Genomic DNA, 23019 nt, shown 5'->3' on the forward strand with positions numbered 1-23019 from the left:
TCCTGCTGCCTCCTCCGTGTTGCACTTTCTTGAAGGCTGTTTCTTGAGAGCTCTTTCATTGAATCCTCCTTCTAATTGGCCTCGTCTCGGCTCATGATGCCCTTTAGCCTGAGCAGATGGCTATACAGTACATACATAGAGAAACTTAAAGTTTTCATGTCAAATGCACTTCAAGGACATGCACGTACTGTATTTTACTTTTCTTAGGCTGTCCTACTTCCTCTTCATCTCCCTGTCTGCAATAGACTGATATTTTTAGGAGTGATATCAGACCATTCTCAGAGTATGGAGGCGCCTGTCGAGTTCACACTGCAGTCCTGTCATCCTTTCTTTTCCTGAGTATTCTGATGTGAAGCGAACATTGTGTCGGCCACGTCATTTAAAATCAATCCATCCATTTTCTTCATCATCTGATCAGAGTCTGCCTGTGATAATGTGGTGGAGTGGGTGCCAGAGTTACTCTGCTAACATTATGGAGGGAAAAATGTATTTTTTTTAAATACTTCAATATCTTGCACAGCTAACTGTCAAAAATCATGTTCAATCTCATGCTTACTTTGAAGCAAAACCACAAAATAACTGTGACAAGGCCATGGCCTTTTACTTTTTGATAGTGGAATTTTATTGATGATAGATAAAAAAAAAAAAAAAAAACTTAAGGATTGAACATGGAGATAAGTAATTGTAGGAGAGAGCAGCAGCATCCAAGCAGTCAAATGATGATGCTAAGTTTGTTTACATTACATTTAGATCTGTTGTCACTGCTTTTGTTGTTAAGCTGCTGTCTCTCTCTGTTGTGATGTTGAGTGGCAGCATTCAGCCTTCATAATCCGCTGTCGTCTTAGCTACACTGACATACATCATACTGATTTTGAATGCCTATGCATATCATCTGTTGATCTACAGTCAGCACACATGTTACATGTCATGCTGAGGTGAATGCATGAATATGCATGGGCCTGTAAGTGCATCTATGTGTGTGTGCAGGTTGCGTATGCGGTAGCTGGAAGACAAAATGCCCTTTGCTTTGATGGAGGGGCTTTAGTACTGATGTCTCTTTTCACAGCATGAGATCCTCTCAGCTTGTCTGCCATTTGTGAATAACTGATAAGGCAAAGTGAAAAGCACTGACTTGATTGTGTGCCGGCATGTGCCTGATAAAAAGGACAAACAAAAAAACTGATTTCTGAAATGTCACCCGGGCTAAATCAGCTGAACAATGTTGGTCCTCCACACTGGTTCACATCCAAATGATCTAATCCAGATAAACCACTTAAAACCGAGCAGATGTGTTTGTGAGTAGATACGTGTAAATAAATGAAGTTTGCCTTTGAGGTAGACTTCTAAGGAAGGGTGGGGCTACAGATTAGACGGGGCAGAATTGAGGTCTTTATGCTGGGAGGCAGAGAGAGGGGGAAAGGGAAATGTTGTCATCATAGTTAATCAGCTGCAGAGAGAAACCACAAACACTTGGCGTCAGGATATATAGTGTTGAATTTTTGATGATGAGTTAGCATTCAAACGGGTGTGGCATGCGTGCCTGTGTGTGGATGCACATGGATTAATTAGTGAGGATGGCTTTTGTGTGTGTATGTGTGTATGAGTATGGGCTCAAACAGAGAAGAGTGACATGCTGATCTCCACTGAGATCTGCAAATGAGAGAAATACTCCCCATCAATAAATTAGGCAATAACATTCTCTGCCACAGTGCACTTAGATGTCTCTACAAAGAATAAGAGATTAGCATGGAGGCAGGGGGGGGGGGGGGGGGGGGGGGGGGTGTGTCAGGATACTGAGTCAAATGTCTCTTGAAATGCATTTCCCAAAACACAAGAAGCCTACGCAGGGATATTGTTAAGTGTAGTGCCCACAAGCTATTTCACTCCATTATTCCACAAGAAAGTTGACTGGAAGATGATGACTGTGGTTCAAGGCACAAACAGCTATTAATGAAAATATTTTTGTCCATTTTTAAATAATCCCCCCCTGAAGAGGCATCTTATACACCCTCATTTAATATGAATGTATTTACTGCTATGGATGAAACGCTCAATATTTGCTTATGCCACTGGGCAACTGGGAGTCTGGGGGGCTTTGCAGATACAGTACCGAAACATTGAACAATGGTCAAAGTCTTTTGTAGATAGAATTACAAATCTCTCCACAGGTTTGTTCGAACTATAGTGATTACATGACTCGCCGTGCATGTACTGTAGTTGTGTGGACACAGCCTGTCACTTTAACACAAAGGCCAGGCTCACAAATCTTTGCATTCTTTTACATCAAATATTTAGTAGCCTAAGAGCAAGGATTTCCATTAGGTTCTTTTTTTTTTTCGGTGATAGCATTTTATGTTTTGTTACGTGGTAAATGGACTGTATTAATACGGCACCTTTATCCAATTCGCCTCTAATTCACATTGTTGGCGAGCTTCCATAACAGGTACTGTCCTAACCCTGAGGAGCAACTGATGTTCAGGGTCTTGCTCAAGGACACCTAGACATGTTGACAGGGGGAACTGGGAATCACACCCACAACCTTGTGAATAATGGACAACCCTCAGCATGTGCTGAGCCACTGCCATCCTATTAGAGAGTGAATAGTGGAGGGAGAGAAGAGGGAAGATGTGGCCCATGATCAGCACCGTAAACCTTGAAGCCACCTGGGACAACAACCCCGCCAAAGCAGATATTCTTTTTTTTATGGCCTTGACAGTAGTCTACTACTGCAGTGGTGTCACTGAAATAACACAGATGAAGCAGCCTAGACTGTGTTTATTTTGCTTGTGTCTTTTATTCTGCTGAACTCAGAAATGCCTGATGTATATTCGGGAGTGTGAAAAGCAGCTTTGCCCAAGCTAAAATAGTTGAGGTTTAATTATTTGTCATTCAGAAGCCTACATCTGTCTGTCTAATGATTACATACACTGGTATTAATTTTTAACATGTTTTTTTTCTTTGAAGTTGTTATAATTATTTTCTTTTTCTAAAACGTAATTTTCTTTGTTTGAGAGACCTACGTATTTGGAGAACAAAGGAGATTTTCTTGCTTTATTGACTGGAGTGATAAGAACTCTTTAATTGCCGAGACACATAAAACACAGGAAATCACTTTTAGTTTTATCACAGGAGTCATCCACCAGCAATAAATTAAGATTATAATAAATGGGTTGCACACAAGTATTCAGTAGTTAGTGTGGACCACCTCCTGCTTAAACAGCACACCTTGAATTTCAACTTCAGCGGTGCACTTACTTTCTCAAGAATGAGATCCTTAAACATGATCTGTGGGTAGTTTATAATTTAATACAGCTGGATTTCAGCGCAGCTAGAACTCAAGCTGTTTAAGATTCTGTGTTAAGATTGTGGGACTTCCCAGAGACAGACACGTGGAGAATAATAGAATAATGTAACCGGTGATAGTTCCCATTTGCTTGCACCATGAAAAAGGAAATACTCCCATTAAATACAAATCTAAAACTTTTATTGCAAGAGGGCCTCACCTGAAAATCTGCATTTGAGGTTGCAAAGTTTTGCAGAATTTCTTCTACACATGTGGAAGTGAGGAAAAGGAGAAAGACACAAGACAAAACTTTTGAGCTGACACTGAGATGTGATGATAATGATGCTTTCAGAAACATGGTATTATTTTTAAAAGTATGTGCTACTCTGTATTGCATGGGTTTGACAGTGAAGACAAATATCAGATGAGTCACGCTGTCACTTCACAGGATCCGAAAGGACAGGAAGTGGAAAGTGAGAAGGGAGGGATATACATATTTTGCCATCCTTGGTGATAACATTAATGTCAAGGTGGAAGTGGGAAGGAAGACATCAAAGCTAATGAATATTTATGGATGCCCACAGTAAAGTGCTGCTTTGTATTGAAGTGGGACAGAATGGCCTCATGAAGACATCACTTTAGGGCCTACTCTTGCACAGACTGTGGCTCTATGAATATTCATTGTTCATTGTCCCAAAAACAATTTGCTTACCGCTTTTGACTTCTTTTCATGCGTAAAATGTGCATAAGGTTTTACCTATGCATGGCTTGGCCTATAATTCTATCTATCTTTACTTTGGATAATTCTGGCACAAGACGGTTTTATCTTTTGTACAAAACAAAACACAACACTATTTGTTCTGAAAGCAGAGACTTGCTATCTATGCACCGTCCAATTGTGTTAGGTTCCAGTGGGAAACCAGAAACTCTATTTGCCATATAGAAAATTGCATCACATTCCAACTCTGGATTTTCTGTCTTATCTAATTGTTCGTTGACACATTGTTAGCGGGACAAATGTCACCGGCTGTGCAGTGCAGTCTGCATGGATGTTAACTCATGCCGTATTTGTTTGAAAGTGTGCGACTGTGTTCAGGTGGCAGAGTCTATAACCCCATCATATGCCAGAGCGCATGATGTCCTTGAGCATATTTCACAACATGCTACATTAGCCTTCCCCCAGCCCAACTGCACCATGCATTTGTCAAAGTGTCACTGCAGCCAGAGCCAGCGCTCTTTAAAAAGCTTTTATGTCATATATTTTGAGTGACAAATTTCAGGTGAGAACCTCGCAGAGAGAATCCCAGTGACTAAAGGGGAAGATAAAGCCAAACTATCGGAATCTGAATATGATTCATTTCCAGGTCAAGAGATAGGGTGTTGCCATGGTTGCATATATCACAATACCAACAACCCACTCTAGTAAATAGGATTTGCTGAGTGAAAGGAGCTACTATGCCACATGTGGTCTGCTGTTAGACCACAAAAGATTGAAGTATTTTTAGTGTGTAAGTGCAAATTTGTATGAACCCTTACCCTTTTTATACAGCTATTTAGCTTTTTCTCTTTAATATCAGCACTGTGCAAACTATTAAAACACTCTTTTCAGACTTCATTATTTATTTGACTCAGCAAAGTGAACTAATGCGTTGAGACCAGCCTGTGACCCTGAGACAGCAGATTTAATGCCTTCAAAAACTTGTCTGTGTCCATCAAAAAAAATGTGTGCTGGTGACTTGTCCTTGTGCGTGACAGTAAACCATTTATGCCTTTTACATCACTCAAAGTGAGCATCAGCAGAATGTCTAAAACCTAAAGGAGATCTGTTTTTATTTTCATTTTTTCGTTTTTTGCAACAGCTCTAATGTACAGTACTGCTCCCTCATACACCTGCTCCTGTTCCATTGCTCTTCTCATTAAAAACTCCCCTATGGAAGTCCAAGAGCCCTGTTGGGGCCCCTCTTGACATTGTGAAGTAAGCACAGTTCCTGGCCTCTTCTCCAGGCCCTTTTTCACATGTGCCCAACCCCGGAGAACCTTAAAAGACTCATAAAAATCCTGTGAAGTACAGGCTCTTACTGTGTTTCATTAACCAAGCCTTAGGAAAGTGTTGTACCCCTGTGTGCTCTAAAGACACACACGTAGCCTAAGTAGCTTTTTGTGGTTGCATCACATGTTTAGTAACCTTGGCTGGAGCTTTCTGGGACATCGATTTCAGACAAAAAGGGACTGGTGTGGTGTAGGTAGCTGCAGGTGAGGTTAGCAATACAATTAGTGTATTTTGTGTTGTGTTCTTTTCCAAAGTTTGGTCTCGATAACAGAAAATGTAATTGTCTTCAGCCCTGAAGAAGAACAAGTCTACTTTAAAGCAGTGTGTCAGTGTAAAAGCAAAATAACTTTTTATTTTAAGCATTTCTAGCTAGCTGGTAGCCTATATAGCAAATTGTCTCTGTTTCCTCTTTTATTGTGAAGTGCCCTGTGTCTTGACTTCCTGTGCTAGCCCTCATGTGATTACCCTGTGTGTCTCACCTGTGTTGATTACCCCACCTGTGTCTTGTTTCTCCCTGTTGTATTCAACCTCAGTGTTTTCCTATGTTTTTCTTTGTTGGTTTGTCTGCGTTTGTCCCCTGTGTTGGTGCTCAGTGTCTCTGTATTCCTGCTCGGGGTTTCCTCTGTGTGCTTTTTCCCGTGAGTTAAATGAATTACTTTTGCTTCGCCATACCGGTTTCTTGATGTCTGCAGTTGGGTCCAGTTCCCTTGTAAATCCCTGACACAAGGAAACTAACAGTAACATAGCAGCCACTGCTATGCTAGTTCCTAGCTTACATTTGAATGTTTTACTCGAAAAAAAATCTCTTTTTTAAAAAAGTGAAACCACATTAAGAAACAGCATTTCTCCATAGAAATACTTTTAGTGTGCAAATGATATGGTTACAAGCTCAGAATATTCTTGCTTCTTATAGCATTTTTAGCATAGGCTACTAATTTAGCGAGGGGACTAATGGATGTTCTGTGCACAGTTAAAACAGATGTAAACAAACAAATTACTGTGTAGCCTAGTAGCATACTTTTGATATGGAAAATTAACTTTATTGGAGTCACACAATGATGGCTTGACAGTGTTTTTGTTAGTAGTTTATTCACATCCTTGAGCATATTGTAGCCTAACATACCATAGCTACAGTAGATATCTAAATATCTGTTTGATGTGACAATATGGCTGTTTAGCCTAATTACATTATAGCAGCATGTTAGAACGACTTAAAGTTCCCCTCCAACGACCTTTTTTGGTTATTTTAAAGCATTCTCTGTGGCCTTTAAATTGTTATTATGAAGTTTTTAGCCAAAATCAGGGGTCTCCTTCTGCACAGCACCAGCAGCTCATTAGCAATGTGCCTCTGAGTGGTGGGCGGAGACTGCGCTGCAACCACCCAGCCGCGCCCCTCGCACTGAGCTCTCTGGCCTTTCACTTTTGAGCCGGAGCAGGGCGGGAGCTTGTAAGCACTATGCCCCGCCCTGGGGTTATGACACCGTCAACCCCAGTCTGGCTGAAACTGCCAGTTTGCGTCTACCGTTGGTTCACAGCAATTTAAAGGCAGAAAAACTCAGAAATGCAATTTTGCACTTACATTTCTGCTGATATGTCCTCTAACACCAGAAAAATGCTATAAGAACATGTGAAAAGCACGAAAAACACGATTTTCATCGGATGGGGTCTTTAAGTCATCCAAATACCTTTTGCTGGATAAGGAGCTGATGAATGCAGAACAAGTAATGAATGAAAATTGTAATAAAAAAAGGTTCTTGACTTACAAATAATTAACCATTATTTATCAATTTCAGAAATGAAAAACATGTTCTGTGGCTCCTTGACTTGAAAAGGAAAAAAGATAAATGGTTGACCATGAGCATTGTGCACTCTACCCTGTCCTTGCATTTCTCTCCTTTCATATCACATCACATGAAATTGCACTCTCTATGATCCCTCTCAATGTTTCTCATACTCTGCTCTTAAAAAGGTATTTTTGACTGAAAGCTTAGATATTAAATTGTGTATTTTTTGGAGATGAGTGAGATATGTTTGCTTTGTTTGCTTGTTTTTGCATCCATTACCTTCTTGTTTTTGGCTGGTTAAGTCATGTTATGCTGTTTATTACAACAGTGATTTCTGCTCCAATGTATAGCTAGCAGGGAGGCAGCAGTTGAATTTTAGAGCATGGTGATGTTTTAAAGAAATTTGTATGAGCATCGTGTTACCAGGTTACTGGTAGAGTAGTGCGAACATTTCCCATCTCCCACACATCCTCCTCAAACCCCATTTATCCAGAGCCACTTGAAGGTCTCAGGTGATGGAGCAGACACATGGGGCACACAGAAATGTAGTGGGCATTGAAGTAGTTTCGAGCAAAACACTAAAACACAGTATGTGCTATATATGGAGTGTTGTGTTGGAAGCGTGTGTGTGTATTGTACAAGTGAAAGTCAGACTGTTGGCGGACCCTCACTGTGGCGGTGATGGTAATAGTTTGCCAGAGCCTTGGGGGACCTGCTCTGCAGACGATGGTGTGTGTGTTTATTTATGTGTGTGTTTATGTGCATGTGCCTTTGTCTGTGTGCACCTATCAGCAGGAAAGGGTAGAGCGTACCCCACAATGTTTGTCTCAACAGCCAAGTCATCAGCCCTTTTTAATCCAGCCCAGCAGGGGTATGTTTCTGTTTTTGACAGTGCGTATGTGAGAGGTGGAGGAGGAACTTCTACCATAAATGTGTTTATGTTACTCTGAGGTTAGGCAGACATGCGTCAAGAAATATCTCCTACCAGAGTTTGTTTGTTTGAGACTTGTACTTGTATTGTAAGATTTGTTGCAATTTTCTCTAGCTGTATCTAATGTGCAACCCCCTCTCCTCTTCTTTCTCTCCTGCTGCAGGACGAATGTCATAGGATGAACACTGCTGGTGGGGTGTGTCTGTCTGTGCTGTCCTCTCTCCTGGCCGTGGCTGGGGCCCTGGCTGCTGTGTCTGCCCTCGCTCTAGCTCCTCTCTCTGCCCTGGCTGAGGCCGCCTATGGGGCTGCCGATGGCATCCCCAGGACCGGGGCAGAGGGGGCCCCCTCACCCATCTCCGCACCATGCTCCAGCCTTGTAGCTGGGGTGCTCTATGGGTCTTTCTCCCTAAGGGAGCTGTTCCCCTCCAGGGCACCGGGCTGTTCCTGGTCCCTGGAGAACCCGGATCCCACCAAGTACTCCCTCTACCTCCGCTTCACCCGCCATCCTGTCATCTGTCGGACACACTCCCCCATGCTCCTTTCTCTTGATCACCACCTGGCCAATCAGAGCTGTCCCCCTCATTTAAAGTCGGCCAGGAATCACGATCAGGAAGTCATTGACCTCTGTGGTGGCCAGTCCAACTCGGATGGACCTTACTCCTTCCTACAGTTTGATAAGAACTTTGTTCAACTGTGTCTAACGAGACATCCAGCTGCTGATGAGCCTCAGGTAACCAAGGAAGTGCTGGAGCTGAGACTGGTAGAGGTGTTACTCATCAATAACGAGAACTCCAGTCAGTTTACCTGCGGCGTGCTCTGCCGCTGGTTTGAGGAGTGTTTACGCACAGGACACAATGGAAATCAGGAGGTTTCTGATGGCGATGGATGCGGGATGACCCAGACAGGATGTATCTGTCCAAACCACAACATCATGGCGCCACCCATCCCGCTGCTCCCGGAGACACCCCACAGTTTCAGCAACGGGTCGCAGGTTCCTGACGACTGCTGTGTCACCGAGCTGCATTCGAACGACGCAATCGCCATAGCACCGAGAGATGTTCGACAAGGTAGGATTATTTTTCTGTCAGATTATGAGATGTTGTTTCAGTGCTTTTGCCCTTTTGAGTGCATTACACATCTCTTATTTATGCCCTTAAAACAACATGGTGTATACAAACTTCCCCAGCGCAGCCTTTATATTGTGAAATTCACAAAGGAGTTTCATCAAATATAAGTTGTTGTTTACTTGTGTACCCAGCTCGCAGTGGCAAACAGGCAGAAAGAAAAGTTTTTCTTGTTATCCTGGTCTTTCATAGTATCTCTGCGAGGTGGTATGCCTCAGCTTGACAGAGAATTTATTATTTGAATTTTGTCTTTGGCGTGTTGGCCTTTAATTAAAAAATGAGGCAGTTCAAAGTCGGCCCTTTAAACCTTCCATCAAAAGATTTGTAAATGCCTGTCAGAAATCCAAGCCTCTGATCTATATTTTAGAGATGCCCCCATGAGGCAGAGAGGTGTGGCTCCTAGGGCTTCCGTTTACATGCCGCACATTGTTGTGTATATGGGTAAATGCGTATGTGTGCGCTAAACCATCTGATAGACAAGATCAAATTTGACACCCATGCATATGCACATGGTCATTCATACATCAGTGAACTGGAGAGAGAGCATACAATCCCTTCTCACACATAACACAAGGGAATATGTATGCATGCGTGCAACTCCATAAATTGGTGTGTGTGTGTCTGTGTAAATCTATTTAAGCGCTAACTCTAAGCACTTCATCCAAACAGAAATGGACAATTGCTCGTACTAAAGCTCTCTTAATCATTTCAGTTCATTGCTGCCACCAGAGATCCCATCATGTAATTAAATTAAATGATTATAGAAGTGAACATAGACATACAGAGAAGTTGCAGTTTGTCATGTAGTTCAGAGAATTACATAATAATATTCCTTGAGGTGTCCTAAACGCATGTTTGCAGAGTGAATACTAGTAATTAGAGCCCAGTTATTCTGATTGCAAGACTTGGCCTGCCTTCAAGAACACACATACTGAGAGCTCTAGGGAGAATCTTACCTTGCTTACGGGAAGGTTATCATTCTCTGGATCCAATCAGCAGGGGTGGGGGAGGTGGGGTTTGGGGGGGTTTCTCATCTAGGCTAATATACTCGGAGAGGAAGACGGAGAGAAAGACAGGGAGGGAAAGACGAAGAAAAGTGGTGTAGGAGGATACAGGAAGAAAGACTATTCTACCAGTTTGACTTGGACTGATATGGTGTTGCTTGAGACAAAAACCAAACAGATAGCGCAGCTGTGCAAACTGATCTTGCCATGGGTCGTGGTGATATTAAACTTCTGCCAGTTGCCTGGAAGCTCTGTTGGCTTTTCTGCTTCTCACCTCAAACACACTGACATTGCATGCATATTAGTTAGCGGCTGGTCACCCTACAAGAGATCACTAAACCACTCATAGAGACCTTGATGAAAAGATAGCCTGGAAAAGCGTGGGCTTCCAAACCAATTCCCCTATGTCTTAATTACCCTGAAATATTAGAATAACTGTAAACTCAACATTGTGCTGCCAGAGCCTGAATCTTACCCTGTTTCTTCTCCAATCCTTTCACAACACTCAAAAACAAAGCTTAGATGTTTGCCTTCTCCTCACTCATATCTGTTGTTTCTCCCTCCTTCATGGATCTATCTCACTTTTTCATCTTTTTGCCTTTGTACCCCTTCTTGTATAACAGCTGAAAGAGATTGATGTTGGCATGTTCTTCTTTTTAGAGATTTTGTCACTTTTTGACATTAAATAATGCTGCAAATACTGACCCCTATATTTCAGGGACCTCTTGTACCCATCAAAATGGCATCAATAGTAAAAAGGTCGCATTTCAATACCCTTGTTTCCAGTGGTTGGACTGTTAGTGACAGTTTTGGGAGACTTGTCATCAATCTTCAGTGCCAAAATAATTTGATGCATCTACTTTTGTACACATTTTTTAGTTTGCACATAAGACGAGAAAATCCAAAGACAAGAAAGGAAAAAGAACTATTGAAGTTGACTGAGGTGGAAAAGTTTGTACATAGATAGGAAAAAATTGAACCACACTTTGTGAATAAATCATGACTTTCATGAAGCATGCGACATACTGCAAGTCCACTGGGTCTCTGCTGCTGATGAAAACATCAGATCTTTGTCAAGCGGTGGGACGGTCCTCAGATTATGAGACCAACATAAATGCCATATTTGTTTCCTGTTTTCTACTTAGTTTTTTGTCTTTTGAGACTAATTACATAATCTTGCTGCGCCCTTTTCTTCTGCTATGCTTTAATGGCACCCGACTGGAAAATTAGTGCCTCCAGCAGTTTATCTCGATGAACCTAATTCCTAATGTTCATTTACCAGCAGTGTATGGACATGAGCATACATTCATGTTTAGTCTCTCCAATTTACTTGAAATACAGTTAAAGCTTGTTGAAGCTTGTGACCCAGGACGTGTTGGCCAGTTGAATCTCCATATCTGCCCGTCCACTTACTGAACCACAAATTGCTCCCAACGTTCAAACCAGCATGTTATATGTTCTCCTAGACGTCTTAATGCAACTTTTTCACATAATTTTTTTTTTTAAAAATGCTGGTTTACCATGAGCTATTCAGTAAAAACCAAGCAGCAGCATAAGGGTAATATAACATTTCAACAGGATGTGCCACCGAATCTTTATACAAACCTCAAAGAATAAGCACAATATTGTTAAAAATGTAACATTGTATTCACTTGTCTGAGGCTCAACAACTTGAAAGGCTCATTGATTTATAGCCAGCACCTCACTGTCTGTTCTTTTGTTTGTTTTTGTCATTTTGACATTTGAACCGTGATCATTCTAAATGATCAGGAAAAGGATAAAAGCTGAAAGACACAGACAAAATGTAAAACTGGAATAACTCACCCGTTCTCCTGTTTGTACTGTGTGGACAGATATTGTTAAACTGTAGTACAACAACTAATACTGCACCAAATGTGGATTAATTGCCTGACAATAAGCATTAGTGCTTTCTATGATCCTAAGCTCTCTTTCATAGAAATATCAATATTTAGATCATAGCACTAAGAAAGTGTCTTGCTATCTGGTGTTAATTACAAAATGAGTTTATACAATGCTATTGGCAAATTAATCATGTCCTAGATCATATGAGCAACATCATTTTTCCAGAAACCTGGATGGACTAGAGAATAATCTTTATTTTTAAGTTCCTAGTGCAACTGTAGCTCTGATGGGCAATAGTCTATCATGCTGACTGACCTTCTCTAAACCCATCATATCATTTCAAATTCAGCAGAACCCTCAGTGGGCTTCTCTGCCTGAAGCTGAGGATGGGGTTTTGCAAGGGTATGCTGTCTTTATTATTCTATAACAGATATGTTGACCAAATTATACTTTGCATGGCATTAGGTGACCTGTAAGGACATCATTCCTCTGTACCAATTCAATCTGTCAGTAATAGAAGGGTATTTACCTAGCAGAGCCTATTTGTCCTTCATCCTCACAGTAAGAAGAGAGAGAGAAATTATTTAAAGAGTACACTTCTCAGTGAAGAATTTGTCTGTGGAGTTTGTACTGCGACATTATATTTGCAATCCATATGACCCAGGGAGGTCCTAGGTCTTTGTCCATCAAAACTGTGAATGCATTATGTTAGACCACAGACCAGATTTGAACCATATATCTATGTAAAACACAGGTAAACAAAATTGTCTCATTTCCATATAAATTGGGTGTTAAGGGGCAATGGAAGCTGAATTATGCAATATAAAACAAGTTTGCTGTTTCATGGCTGTCTGTTTATTTACTTATAGCACACATCTATTACTGATTTTTTCACCACGGAAACACATTGCTTATGGGTATGTCTGTATTCAAAAAACCTTTAGACTGCAGCATTAAACAAGTTCACCATATTTTTGCGCGACAGGTACAAGACACACTGTTGTTAAAAAGAAAGACTCACAAAAGTTTAATTTTAGACTTTTACTGATCGAGAGCAGTGATATTCATTCTGTAACGCTGCTTGCACATGATCTGCATTGCATAAATACATAGATCAACTCGAAAGCCAACGTGCAGCACGTTCATGCACTACAGCATCATGGGCAAATTCTTTCCATTTATATATCTTCCCTGCTTGTGATGCAAATCACACATAATCACACAAGCGTGCACACTCAGACATGTTCTGTTTTTGAGCTCCTGAGAGTTTGTGCGACTGAACGTCAGGTCTGTTTGGGGAAAAAAGACAGCCATACTGTAAGTGATGCATTTGGAGCAAAAACAAACACACCAGTGTGCATCACCCGCTCATTTTCACCCATTTTCTTCTCCACACCATGGGAACATTTTCATTTTCCCTGCAGTACTTAAAAGATAAATATTTTTTTCATCCCAAATTCACCAGTAACAGCAAATTCAGCTGGTGGTTGATTTTCTGCCAAACTCCTCTGACTGTTTATGTAGATAAAATTTGCTCCTCCATTCTAAAACATATCCTTAGTATTTATAACTGTACAAAACAGAAATAGAGCTTTTACGTGCATGTTCCTTTATGAGTCAGTCTGAGAATGATTAGAAACCTCTCTCAGAAAATTGGATAGTGGTTGTTTTCTAAACTCTGGTATATTTCCTGAAACAGAAAAATCTATATGGCTCTTATCACTGTCCTGAGAACGACAGAAATAAGTGAACTGTGTCAAACCATTATGTCGGAAGAAATATGACCAAATGTGGCACAGTCATAAACTACAGGAAAAACAGCTGTGTGTAGTTTTGAGTTTACAGACTGTCTGCAGTGTCAGTTCACGTGCACATAGAAAACAAAAAAAAGCAGTCGAGTCCTAATTTGCAAATGTGTTATTTTGCTTGGAAAATGTATTTGTGTGGTGGTCTATAGACCAGAGTGTGGCACTGGGTATGTTATCAAACAGTTGCAATGCACTTCGCGACAGCAGAATAGATAATCTACCTTGCAGAATAGTAACAAGACCTCAACGTCAAGAGAAAATGTTAAGAATAGAACCAGGGCCGAGGACGGTTTCAAGATGCTGTTCAGACTCACACACATTACAGTTTTTCTTTCCATTAATGTTTGATTGACAACAGGTACAGTGCTAAGATAAAGAGCACCAGAGGACTCTGCACTTTATTTTGTCATCAGTGCTAATTCTAAATTCAGCAAACCATTTAGAGATAACAAATTTAATTTATTTCCCAGAACTGCACAGGTTTGTCGACCAGCAGTGTCATGTCACACAGAACCAATTTAAAGCCAAATTACAGATGAGAAAGAATACTGCTATTATCAAGCATGTTGTCATCTATTTTTATTGTCTGCAATGTCATGCAAAATATCATCCTATAATTTTAGACTGAGATAATGGGTAGATAAAAAGGTAGATGATGTGTTCACATACTAGAAATGTGCCACCTGCATATGTGCTGTCACTCGTGGCTGTTGTAGCGTCGTAGTGAAAATGTCACAGTGATGGATGATGGACAACTACCAACCCTCTTTCTGCTGATGTACAGGGACTTAGTGCTGAGATCTTCCAACTCCATGCCACCCACCTGTAGCTTTTTACCTAATTTGGAAAATTGCTACAGTATCAGACATCAGATTTATCATGTTGTGTTAGTACGTGACTCTGAATGAAATCAGCCAATATGAGTTGCAAAGACATTTGCTGCAGACATCTCATTTATGCTTTGACAGTCTTTGCATAGAATGTGGAGTTAACTCTATTGTTCTCAGCCATTCATCAATCATAACACTATCCCGCATGTGTTGGCTCATCCATCATTTTTGCAATAGTCACCATGGTTGTCCTAACTGAATAAGTTGGCTTGCACACATTGGCATGGGGTTGGAACTGGGAGTTTTTCTTTCATGTTTGTCATAGCTCCTGTATTTTTCTACTTTTTCCCCACTTATTAAACTGCAAGAACTGTTTTATTTTTTTGGCCACGTGTTGTCAGCAGAAACAACTTGTTGGCTCTGTAGGGTGGTGACGCTGAGCTGAGATAGTCAAGGTGCGAGACTTAACCAGAAAACAGTGAATTTACAGAAGCTCCATTAGACTGACTGGAAATGTAATGTCAGCAGAGTAGAGAGAGAGTTTACATCAAAAATTGTCATTTGATCTCTTGTTCTTCATAAAAATCTTAATTGAAGTTGGCATTAATTTTTAAATACTGCGGCATTTAACTTTTGAAACAGATTCATCACTTTACACAGTAAAATACCTTACCTAAATTCCTCCTGGTTAAGCTAATACAAATTGAGGCAGTGAAGCATCACTCCAAACCATGGCCTCCGAAAATCACGATCACAATTACACTAGGACAATTAAAATGATCAATTATTGTTGTCAATACTTTAACCACCACTAAGTGAGAAGTTTGATTATTATTCCAAACAGGTAGAGCAGTATAGAATCACATTTGCAGGCGAGTGCCTTCTGAGTTATGCTGGTACATATTTTATAAAACAATGGACTATCCTTCCTTTTTCTTCATTGTTTGCTCATAGCAAAGCAAAGAAGTCACCTTGCAAGCAGTGTGCAACATACAGAGTCAGGAGTTAAGTGGCTGAAAGCAGTGTCCCTGCCCCCATGGGGTGCCTGCAGTCTGGGTTTGTGCAATCACAACACATTGGGGTCACAGCTGCATTGTCCACTAGCGGTGTTTACAAGATGCAGCAGTGTAGAGTTACAGCATTTGTATTTTTATGCAATGTCTTTCATTTTTCCTTTTACAGTAGTAAGTGAAGGAAGCACTTGAATTGTTTTCATTTTTGCAATAACACAGCAGCTGCTTCTTGAACACATGTCATTCCAATGCCAAACAAAAATGAATACTGGAATAGAGGGTATGCACATGACGTCACGGTACTCAGAATACAATACAATACAGTACAATAAACTCAGAAGTCACTGCAGAACGCTCACTGAGTGGCAAAAAGACGAGTGGCAGAGCCGCCAAAGTTTTAAATCGACAAAAGTAACGAGGCGTTTTTCTCCGAGCCCATACCAGTCTGACATGTCTAACTTTGTCAGCATGTATCATGCATGACCTAACAGAACTGCAAAACATTGTGAGGATACGTCTGACTTTGACTGAGTTACATTCAAGAACCTGCTTTCAATCACGGAAAGTAAATTCACTGGAGTGGTAATTTTTTTTCGATCGATCAGCTGTGTTTACCGTTTCATGTGTCATAGTTCTGATGGTTAGACAGATGAATTACAATGAGCCTGATTAAAACACACAACGTAATGTACGCATTGTCAAGTCCTTTTGACACTACATGTTTTACCCAGTTTCTCTGTGTCCACCGCTATCCTTCACCACATTGAGGGATGTTTGATTTGCCACTCAGTCCAAACGAAAGGAGCGTTGCCCAAGGCAACGTGACGTAAACGCATACCCTCTATTGCACTGCAGTAGACCATGTACGTCAACCATGGCAAACAAAAGCTCATAGCACCATACATATATTTGAGCCTTTACATCAAGATTTGTACACCGTTTCCTCGGAAATTGCTGAAAATGTTGGAAAAACTCCATCTCCTATAATATTTGAGTGTTACATTCACCCCACTACCATCTTTGGTGTAAATCAGTTCAGTATTTATTTTTATTTTTTTCTTTACATAATCCTACCTAACCTCTATACAAATAAACATAACCTCCTCAGTGGACGTAAAAGTTCACCTAATGGCAAATCTGCATATTTAAAGTGCTGCCTTGCTCTGATGTAGGTATGCTGTCCAATATCCTCTCATTAGCCCAGAGAAAGTGTGTGGATTGTGGTTTGTGTGAAATCAGGCAGAGATAAAGAGTGAGAGCATGAGAGAGAGAGAGAGGGATGGAGAGAGATAGAGAATAAAGGGGGAAATAGAGAGGAATCTGGGGAGAGGACTGGGATTTGGCTGGGACTCCTGGGACCAGATCACCCTTGCATCGAGCAGGAGCAAGTGGTCCGTTACTTACAAACACTGGCACACACACACACGCACGCACACAGCTCATTCCCTCCTCATGGAATACTATCTGCTCCTAGTAATTAGAGCAGAGAAAAGCGTGTGTTTTTGTGTGTGTGTGTATGCATTTTTAGCAGCATGGGTGAGAGAGGTGTTTATTTTCCCACTGTGCAGGCGTGCAGTACATGCAGGTGTTTTAATAACCCTTAACTCTGCCCAAACACATGCACACAGTGAAAAATGTACACACGCCACAGCTGATGACAAGGAGTAATTGCATGCTGTGCAATGCGATAGTGGTTTTTTTTTTCTTTTTCTTCCTTAATATGAATGTGGCTAAACTGCATGTGTCTGCTCTGTTTGCTGAGTTCAAGTTGAAGTTCTCCACACAAAGAGATAGCAGCGGGGGTGGGAGGGGTCAGCTGCTGTGTTGGAGGCTTTCACACACTTACACTGGACTTTGTAGAAGTCGGTGATGGGGGAGAGAGAGAGAGAAAGAGATGACTATGATCCCTTCCAAGGTGTTCTCTATTCTCTGGTCTGAGACTCTCAGGAACCTGGTGCTACTCAGTCTATCAATGGCAGTTCCATTGATGGTCAGCGGGGGGTGCTGACCATCAATGTGGCCTCTGCTAAAAGTCAAAACTCCTCGGTCTTCAGATCTAAGAGAGGCTGCTGTCGTCGCTCCACTTCCTCCCTTCAGTGTCTCGTCATTGTTCGTAACGAGACCAACCGCCGTCGTGTCATCGGCAAACTCGATGATGTGGTCGGAAGTGAATCAGTGTGCAGTCATGAGTTAGTGTAGGACTGCCTGTTCAGGGTGACTGTGCTGACAGGATTAGTATTCTGTGCTCATGAGCTATGGCTCTTCCTCTGAACGGGCTCAGCACTGAGCCCCTTTATGCTCCAGAAAAAGCCCCTCCACACTCTCTCTCTCTCTCTCTCTCTCTCTCTCTCTCTCTCTCTCTCTCTCTCTCTCTCAATTTTTTTTTCAATTTAAATAGCTTTATTGGCATGACAAGACAGTGCTTATATTGCCAAAGCATATAACAATAAAATAATATTAATACAAATAAACAGATGAATAAGTGACAGTCAATGGCAGAACATATAACAATAAAATATAAACAACTTAACAATTGTGACATTTATCAGTCACCAAGCCACAAGAGATCCAGTGGCACAAAAAAGAAAAAAACATCCAAAAGAAGACTGTTAGATCACAACATATTTACAGTGTTACAGAGTTTTGGAGCGGTGGTTTGCTCCTATGTGGTGTTTACGTGGTTGTCCCTCAGTCGATGACAGATACTCAGCTGCATTCTCTCTCTTGCGCGCGCACGCACACACCTTGTCATTTATAATCGTTTCAGTTTTCTCAACAGATCTCTGTGGATCAGTATGGATTTGTATTTTGTATACAGCTCTGTCCTGCCTTGGCGGTGTTTCAGAGGCAGTGCAACACGGGCCAACTTCCTGTTGATGCTATTAAAAATGTCATAAATCAAAATAAAGGGAAGATATATTGTGCACCTTCCAATAAATAGATCTCAATGTTCAGCTGCGTTGTGCAATACCTTACTAGGAAAAATAATGGGGTTCTTTTTTGATTGTCTTTTTGGCCAATGCAGAACAGATTTGAACTTTAGGCATGTTTACTAGACTCCTCTATGTTCCACTTTTCCACAAGCATTTGTATCTACTGTGGCATTTTACATCCACAGCAACCATCCACATACAGAGGACTCAATATGTTTTGTACCTTCATTTTAAGACTGAGTTATAAATGAATATAGTTTAGTTTGACAGATCCTCTTCCAACACAGAATAGTTTTCATCCTTTATCATCATAAGTTGTTTCACAACTTTTCATTTTGTAAATGCACCGTTCCTTTGCCACACCTGGTCTCTGATGTTGTTTCCAATTCCATTATGTACAGCTCCTCTGTCTGAGATGTGAACAAGAGAAGGTGCAACACCTACAATATTTCAAATAGTTTTTACAAAATACTGTAAAAATGTGTAAATGGGTAAACAGTGCTTTCATTCTCCAGTTCTAAAGATGAAAGTCCATGGAGCTACAACAATTACTCAACTGTAGTTCAGTTAAGTGGATCTACATGAAATGGATTTGGAACTGTTTTGATAGCCAATTATTTTTGTTAGCCAGTTTTCCGCAGACTTCATGTGGATTTTATATTTTATTTTTTTGTTTCAAACATGATAGCAAACATTTGAGGCTTTGGGCTTTTTGTCAGACAACTACATGAGAAATGAAGTTTCCAGCTCTGCAGGAAATTATGACATTTTTATTTATTTATTTATTTTTTGACATTTTATACACAAACTGATGAATTAATTACACTAATTCATAATGGATTTAAAAATAGCTTGGGCCTTAAAAAATCAACCTGAACCTCTTACGTCAACTCCTCTGTGTCTTAATGCTTAACATGGAGCTGAACTGACAGGCGACTGACAATCCCTCCCTGAACTCAAAGTCCTTGATGGAGTGTATACAAAGAAACTGGAAACAACCTCAGACACATTAATGACAAAAAAAGCATGGGGAATTTAGAGGAAAAAAATCAGATTGAATTTAATTATCAACAACTTTATTATTCAGTCACTTTACACAAAGAAAAACTGATGTCTTTTATTTTTTAATTGAAGGTGAATACAATAGGTACTAAGAGCAAGAGAAAAAGACGCGTATTTCACTGAAGTCGAATGTTGCATCGCCATTTTTTACTTTCAGTGGCAGCGTGACCGTAGGTAACCACGGAAACTCACCGGAGCTGTCGGCTCGGGGAGAAAGTTTTCCAGGTAGCGCCTGTTAAAACTGTCACCACTGTGTAGTGTGAGGAAGGACGGAGGCACTGATGTTGCATTCAGGTGCAGTCAGGCAGACGGCCACCGGAAAACCAACCGGATGTCATTTTACTTGACGAGAGAAAGACGGTAAAACGTGGGTCAGGTAAACAATACGACATCACCATGACAACATATTGTCACGCCTGTATTGTTTTGCCTCGTGCTGGCGGACCACTTGTTTACATAGAGACTTGTTGATCCTGTTACATGCAGTGTCTGTTGTCTGTCTGACGTCTACCCCATTTCACGTGAATGCAACATCAAGAATACTGTACGTTCCAATATGCAACCACACCGCTAGATGGGGGGAATTCCTACATATTATACCTTTTTAAGAAATATAGTTAATGATCTTGTGCATGAAAGCATAGGTGCACACATTTATCTGTGTGTGTGCAAGTCAGAGAGACTACAGTACAGCAGAGCTGAGAATAGTATCCATTCCCCTGCACCAAACCCCTTCCAGATCTCAGGGGATTTAACTGGTTGGGGAAAAGGATGAGGACCAAAGGTTGCCTGTGAATTAGGTCTATCACTCTGTCTGCACCTAATGAAAGTTGTATGATGTTAAGAAGCGAGTAGCAGCGAAGGCAGATTAGATTTGTGAGCAGGATATTTTAGAAGGAGAGTGGAAGTTTGGAGCGACGTGTGAAATGAAGAGAAGCTAGGAATATGTGGTTAAGGCACCAGTGGGCCAAATTAGCTAACCTCCAGAGACCCCTCTGTGTGCCTACCCACCATGGGATGGTGTGTGCACGGATGTGTGTGTGTGTGTGAATATGATGTGTGTGAATGAGTAGATGACAAAAAGCCTCAGAGCTACAGAGAGTTTCTTAAGGCTCATGTAGCTCTTGAGTGGCCGTAGAGCAATTCCATGATAATGGAGTACCGGGCTGTGTCGCTGCATCTCACACAAACGCGCGCACACGCACACAAAGTCTATATCACTCTCTGGCCCACTGACTCCTAGTCAAGCTCCAGTGGCTTCATGTGATCGATTAACTGCAGAAAATAGACGGGCATCCCATCGTGCACCTGTGCCCACAGTCATGTGATGAAGTCCCTGGTGACTTGTATTTTGTGTGTGTGTGTGTGTGCATGTGTGTGTGCATGCATATCCATCTGTTTGTCAAAGTTCCAGTTTTGTGATCATATAAAAAAATTTCCAATGTCAAACTCCAACCGTGCAAATCTCTATGACAGGTTTGACATTTCGTGTGAATGCCAGTCTCTGCGTTTTTTTTGTTTTTAATGTATGTGAGATACTGCACAAACCCCAATATTGTTGTCCTGTTAACAACAGCATGTTGCCTGTACAGAGCATTAACATGCAGTTAGGAGCAAAGCATTTGATTCAGGAAACTATTAGCGACGAAATGAGTGATTCACCTGAATGAAAATATATTTGTGTTCCTCTGCTTTGTACAGGCAATCAGCTGTGTTGTAGTATAATTGTGGAGTCTGTGACTGCAAAACCGACAACAAAGAATAAGTCAATAAGAGGCTAAATCAATGGACAATGGAGTTTTGTGACACAGGTGCCTCTATGTTTCTGCCTAATTAGCACTGAAGTCATCAAAATGACTATAACGTGCCTTTTAAAGAGAGACATCACAGCTATAGGTTCAATTAAAATGTTTTTTTTTTTTTTTGTATTGCAGATGGGACACAGTAGTGCATGAATTCACAAGATTTTAGCAATGTTCTCTCCCAGCAACATAACCCTGTAGCAAAGAACCCACAGGGAATTGGCTCCGCTCTGCTTTTCAGAGCTTTACGGTGAGTTTGAGTTCATGGTTTAGCTGCCCAGTACATTCATTTACTGTTTAGATTCACCTTCACCACTCTCACGACACGGTGTTCATGTTTAAAGTGGCTCTAAAAAGCCATTGTGCACTAAACATACTGTAGCAGTTACCTGGGGAACCTGGTTGAGCGTCTGCAGTTATTGGTATATTTATCCCTGTGGAGTTGGTGGAGACCAAAAACTGAGCTAAAACAGAGAGGATATTTGACTTGCACACCGGGGCCCCAGTTACATGATTCAAAAGTAACATTAATATTACAACAACAATATTATTATAACTACACTATTAGACATGTAAATAAGAAACAGGACTCTAACTTTATCACACTTGAAAAGATTATCATGCGTATGTCCACACTAAGCTGTAGCATATTTTACTCTGACTTTACATTCTGTGTTTCGTGTGTAACCTTTAACAAATCTGCTCAATACATGTTCTCTCTTCTTTTTAAAACCGTTAAGATTTGTTGGGGCATCACTGCATAAAAATTGGAATCCCCCTTGTGCCTATGGACAGTAAGTTCTTGTAGCCGTGCTAGTAGTACGTAAGATACAGTAAGATCACTGATCAAACACCAGATGAATCCTCCACAGCTCCACTGCTGGTGAAATACTCCACAGGCCACATTTTAAATAGAAGTAAAAACAACAGAGGCTAAAATGCTGACGCTTTTTCCCTCCTCGTGTATTCTGAGTGGGTTAAGAAAGAGTAAGTGACCCCATGGGAATTACCTGTGTTTATATATAAATTTCTCTCACAGTGTGGTCAGATCTTCATCTAGGTTTATATGAACACTATTTTGATTAGAAATTTAGATTATTCAGATTAGAAGCAGAAATCATTATGGTGCCTCTTTTTTAGACATCAATCAACAACAATAACATCAATCACTCAGTTTAAACTAAAGACATGTGAACCCCTCTGCTGTTTGTATCAGCAAAAGCCAACTGGATTAGAAATCGAATTCACATTTGAGTCATGAAAGCAGATTAAGTGAGGTGGGCTACTTTAAATTGATTGGCTTAGATTAGATATTCATCTGTTTACAGGTGGACAAACTGTGTCATGTATAGACTGACCATACCTGTGTTTTAAATGACTGATTAAAGAGGAGTGAAGCATTGGGATTTGGGAAATTATTTCCAGCTTCATCAAGGTATGTCACAGGATAATGTCAGGGTGGCAGTCAGTCATGTGCGCCACCAAGACAAAGTTCTTAAATGTTCAAAAAAGTCTATGACAGAGTGACTTCA

General features: G+C 40.8%; 1 protein-coding gene across 1 annotated transcript in view; it reads left to right on the forward strand.

Moving 5' to 3' along the window:
- Positions 1-8226: 8226 nt before the first annotated feature.
- The window catches only part of adgrb2 (adhesion G protein-coupled receptor B2), a gene marked incomplete at its 5' end in the record, with an annotated part of 155444 nt that continues 140651 nt past the window's right edge, over positions 8227-23019 (forward strand). Inside the window, one exon of the mRNA XM_083981756.1 lies at positions 8227-9115. Coding sequence (XP_083837882.1) covers positions 8227-9115 — 889 coding nt within the window. The remainder of the gene's footprint in view (positions 9116-23019) is intronic.

The sequence above is a fragment of the Trachurus trachurus genome, assembly GCF_905171665.1.
Source record: "Trachurus trachurus genome assembly, chromosome: 11".
NCBI classification, from domain to species: Eukaryota; Metazoa; Chordata; class Actinopteri; order Carangiformes; family Carangidae; genus Trachurus; species Trachurus trachurus.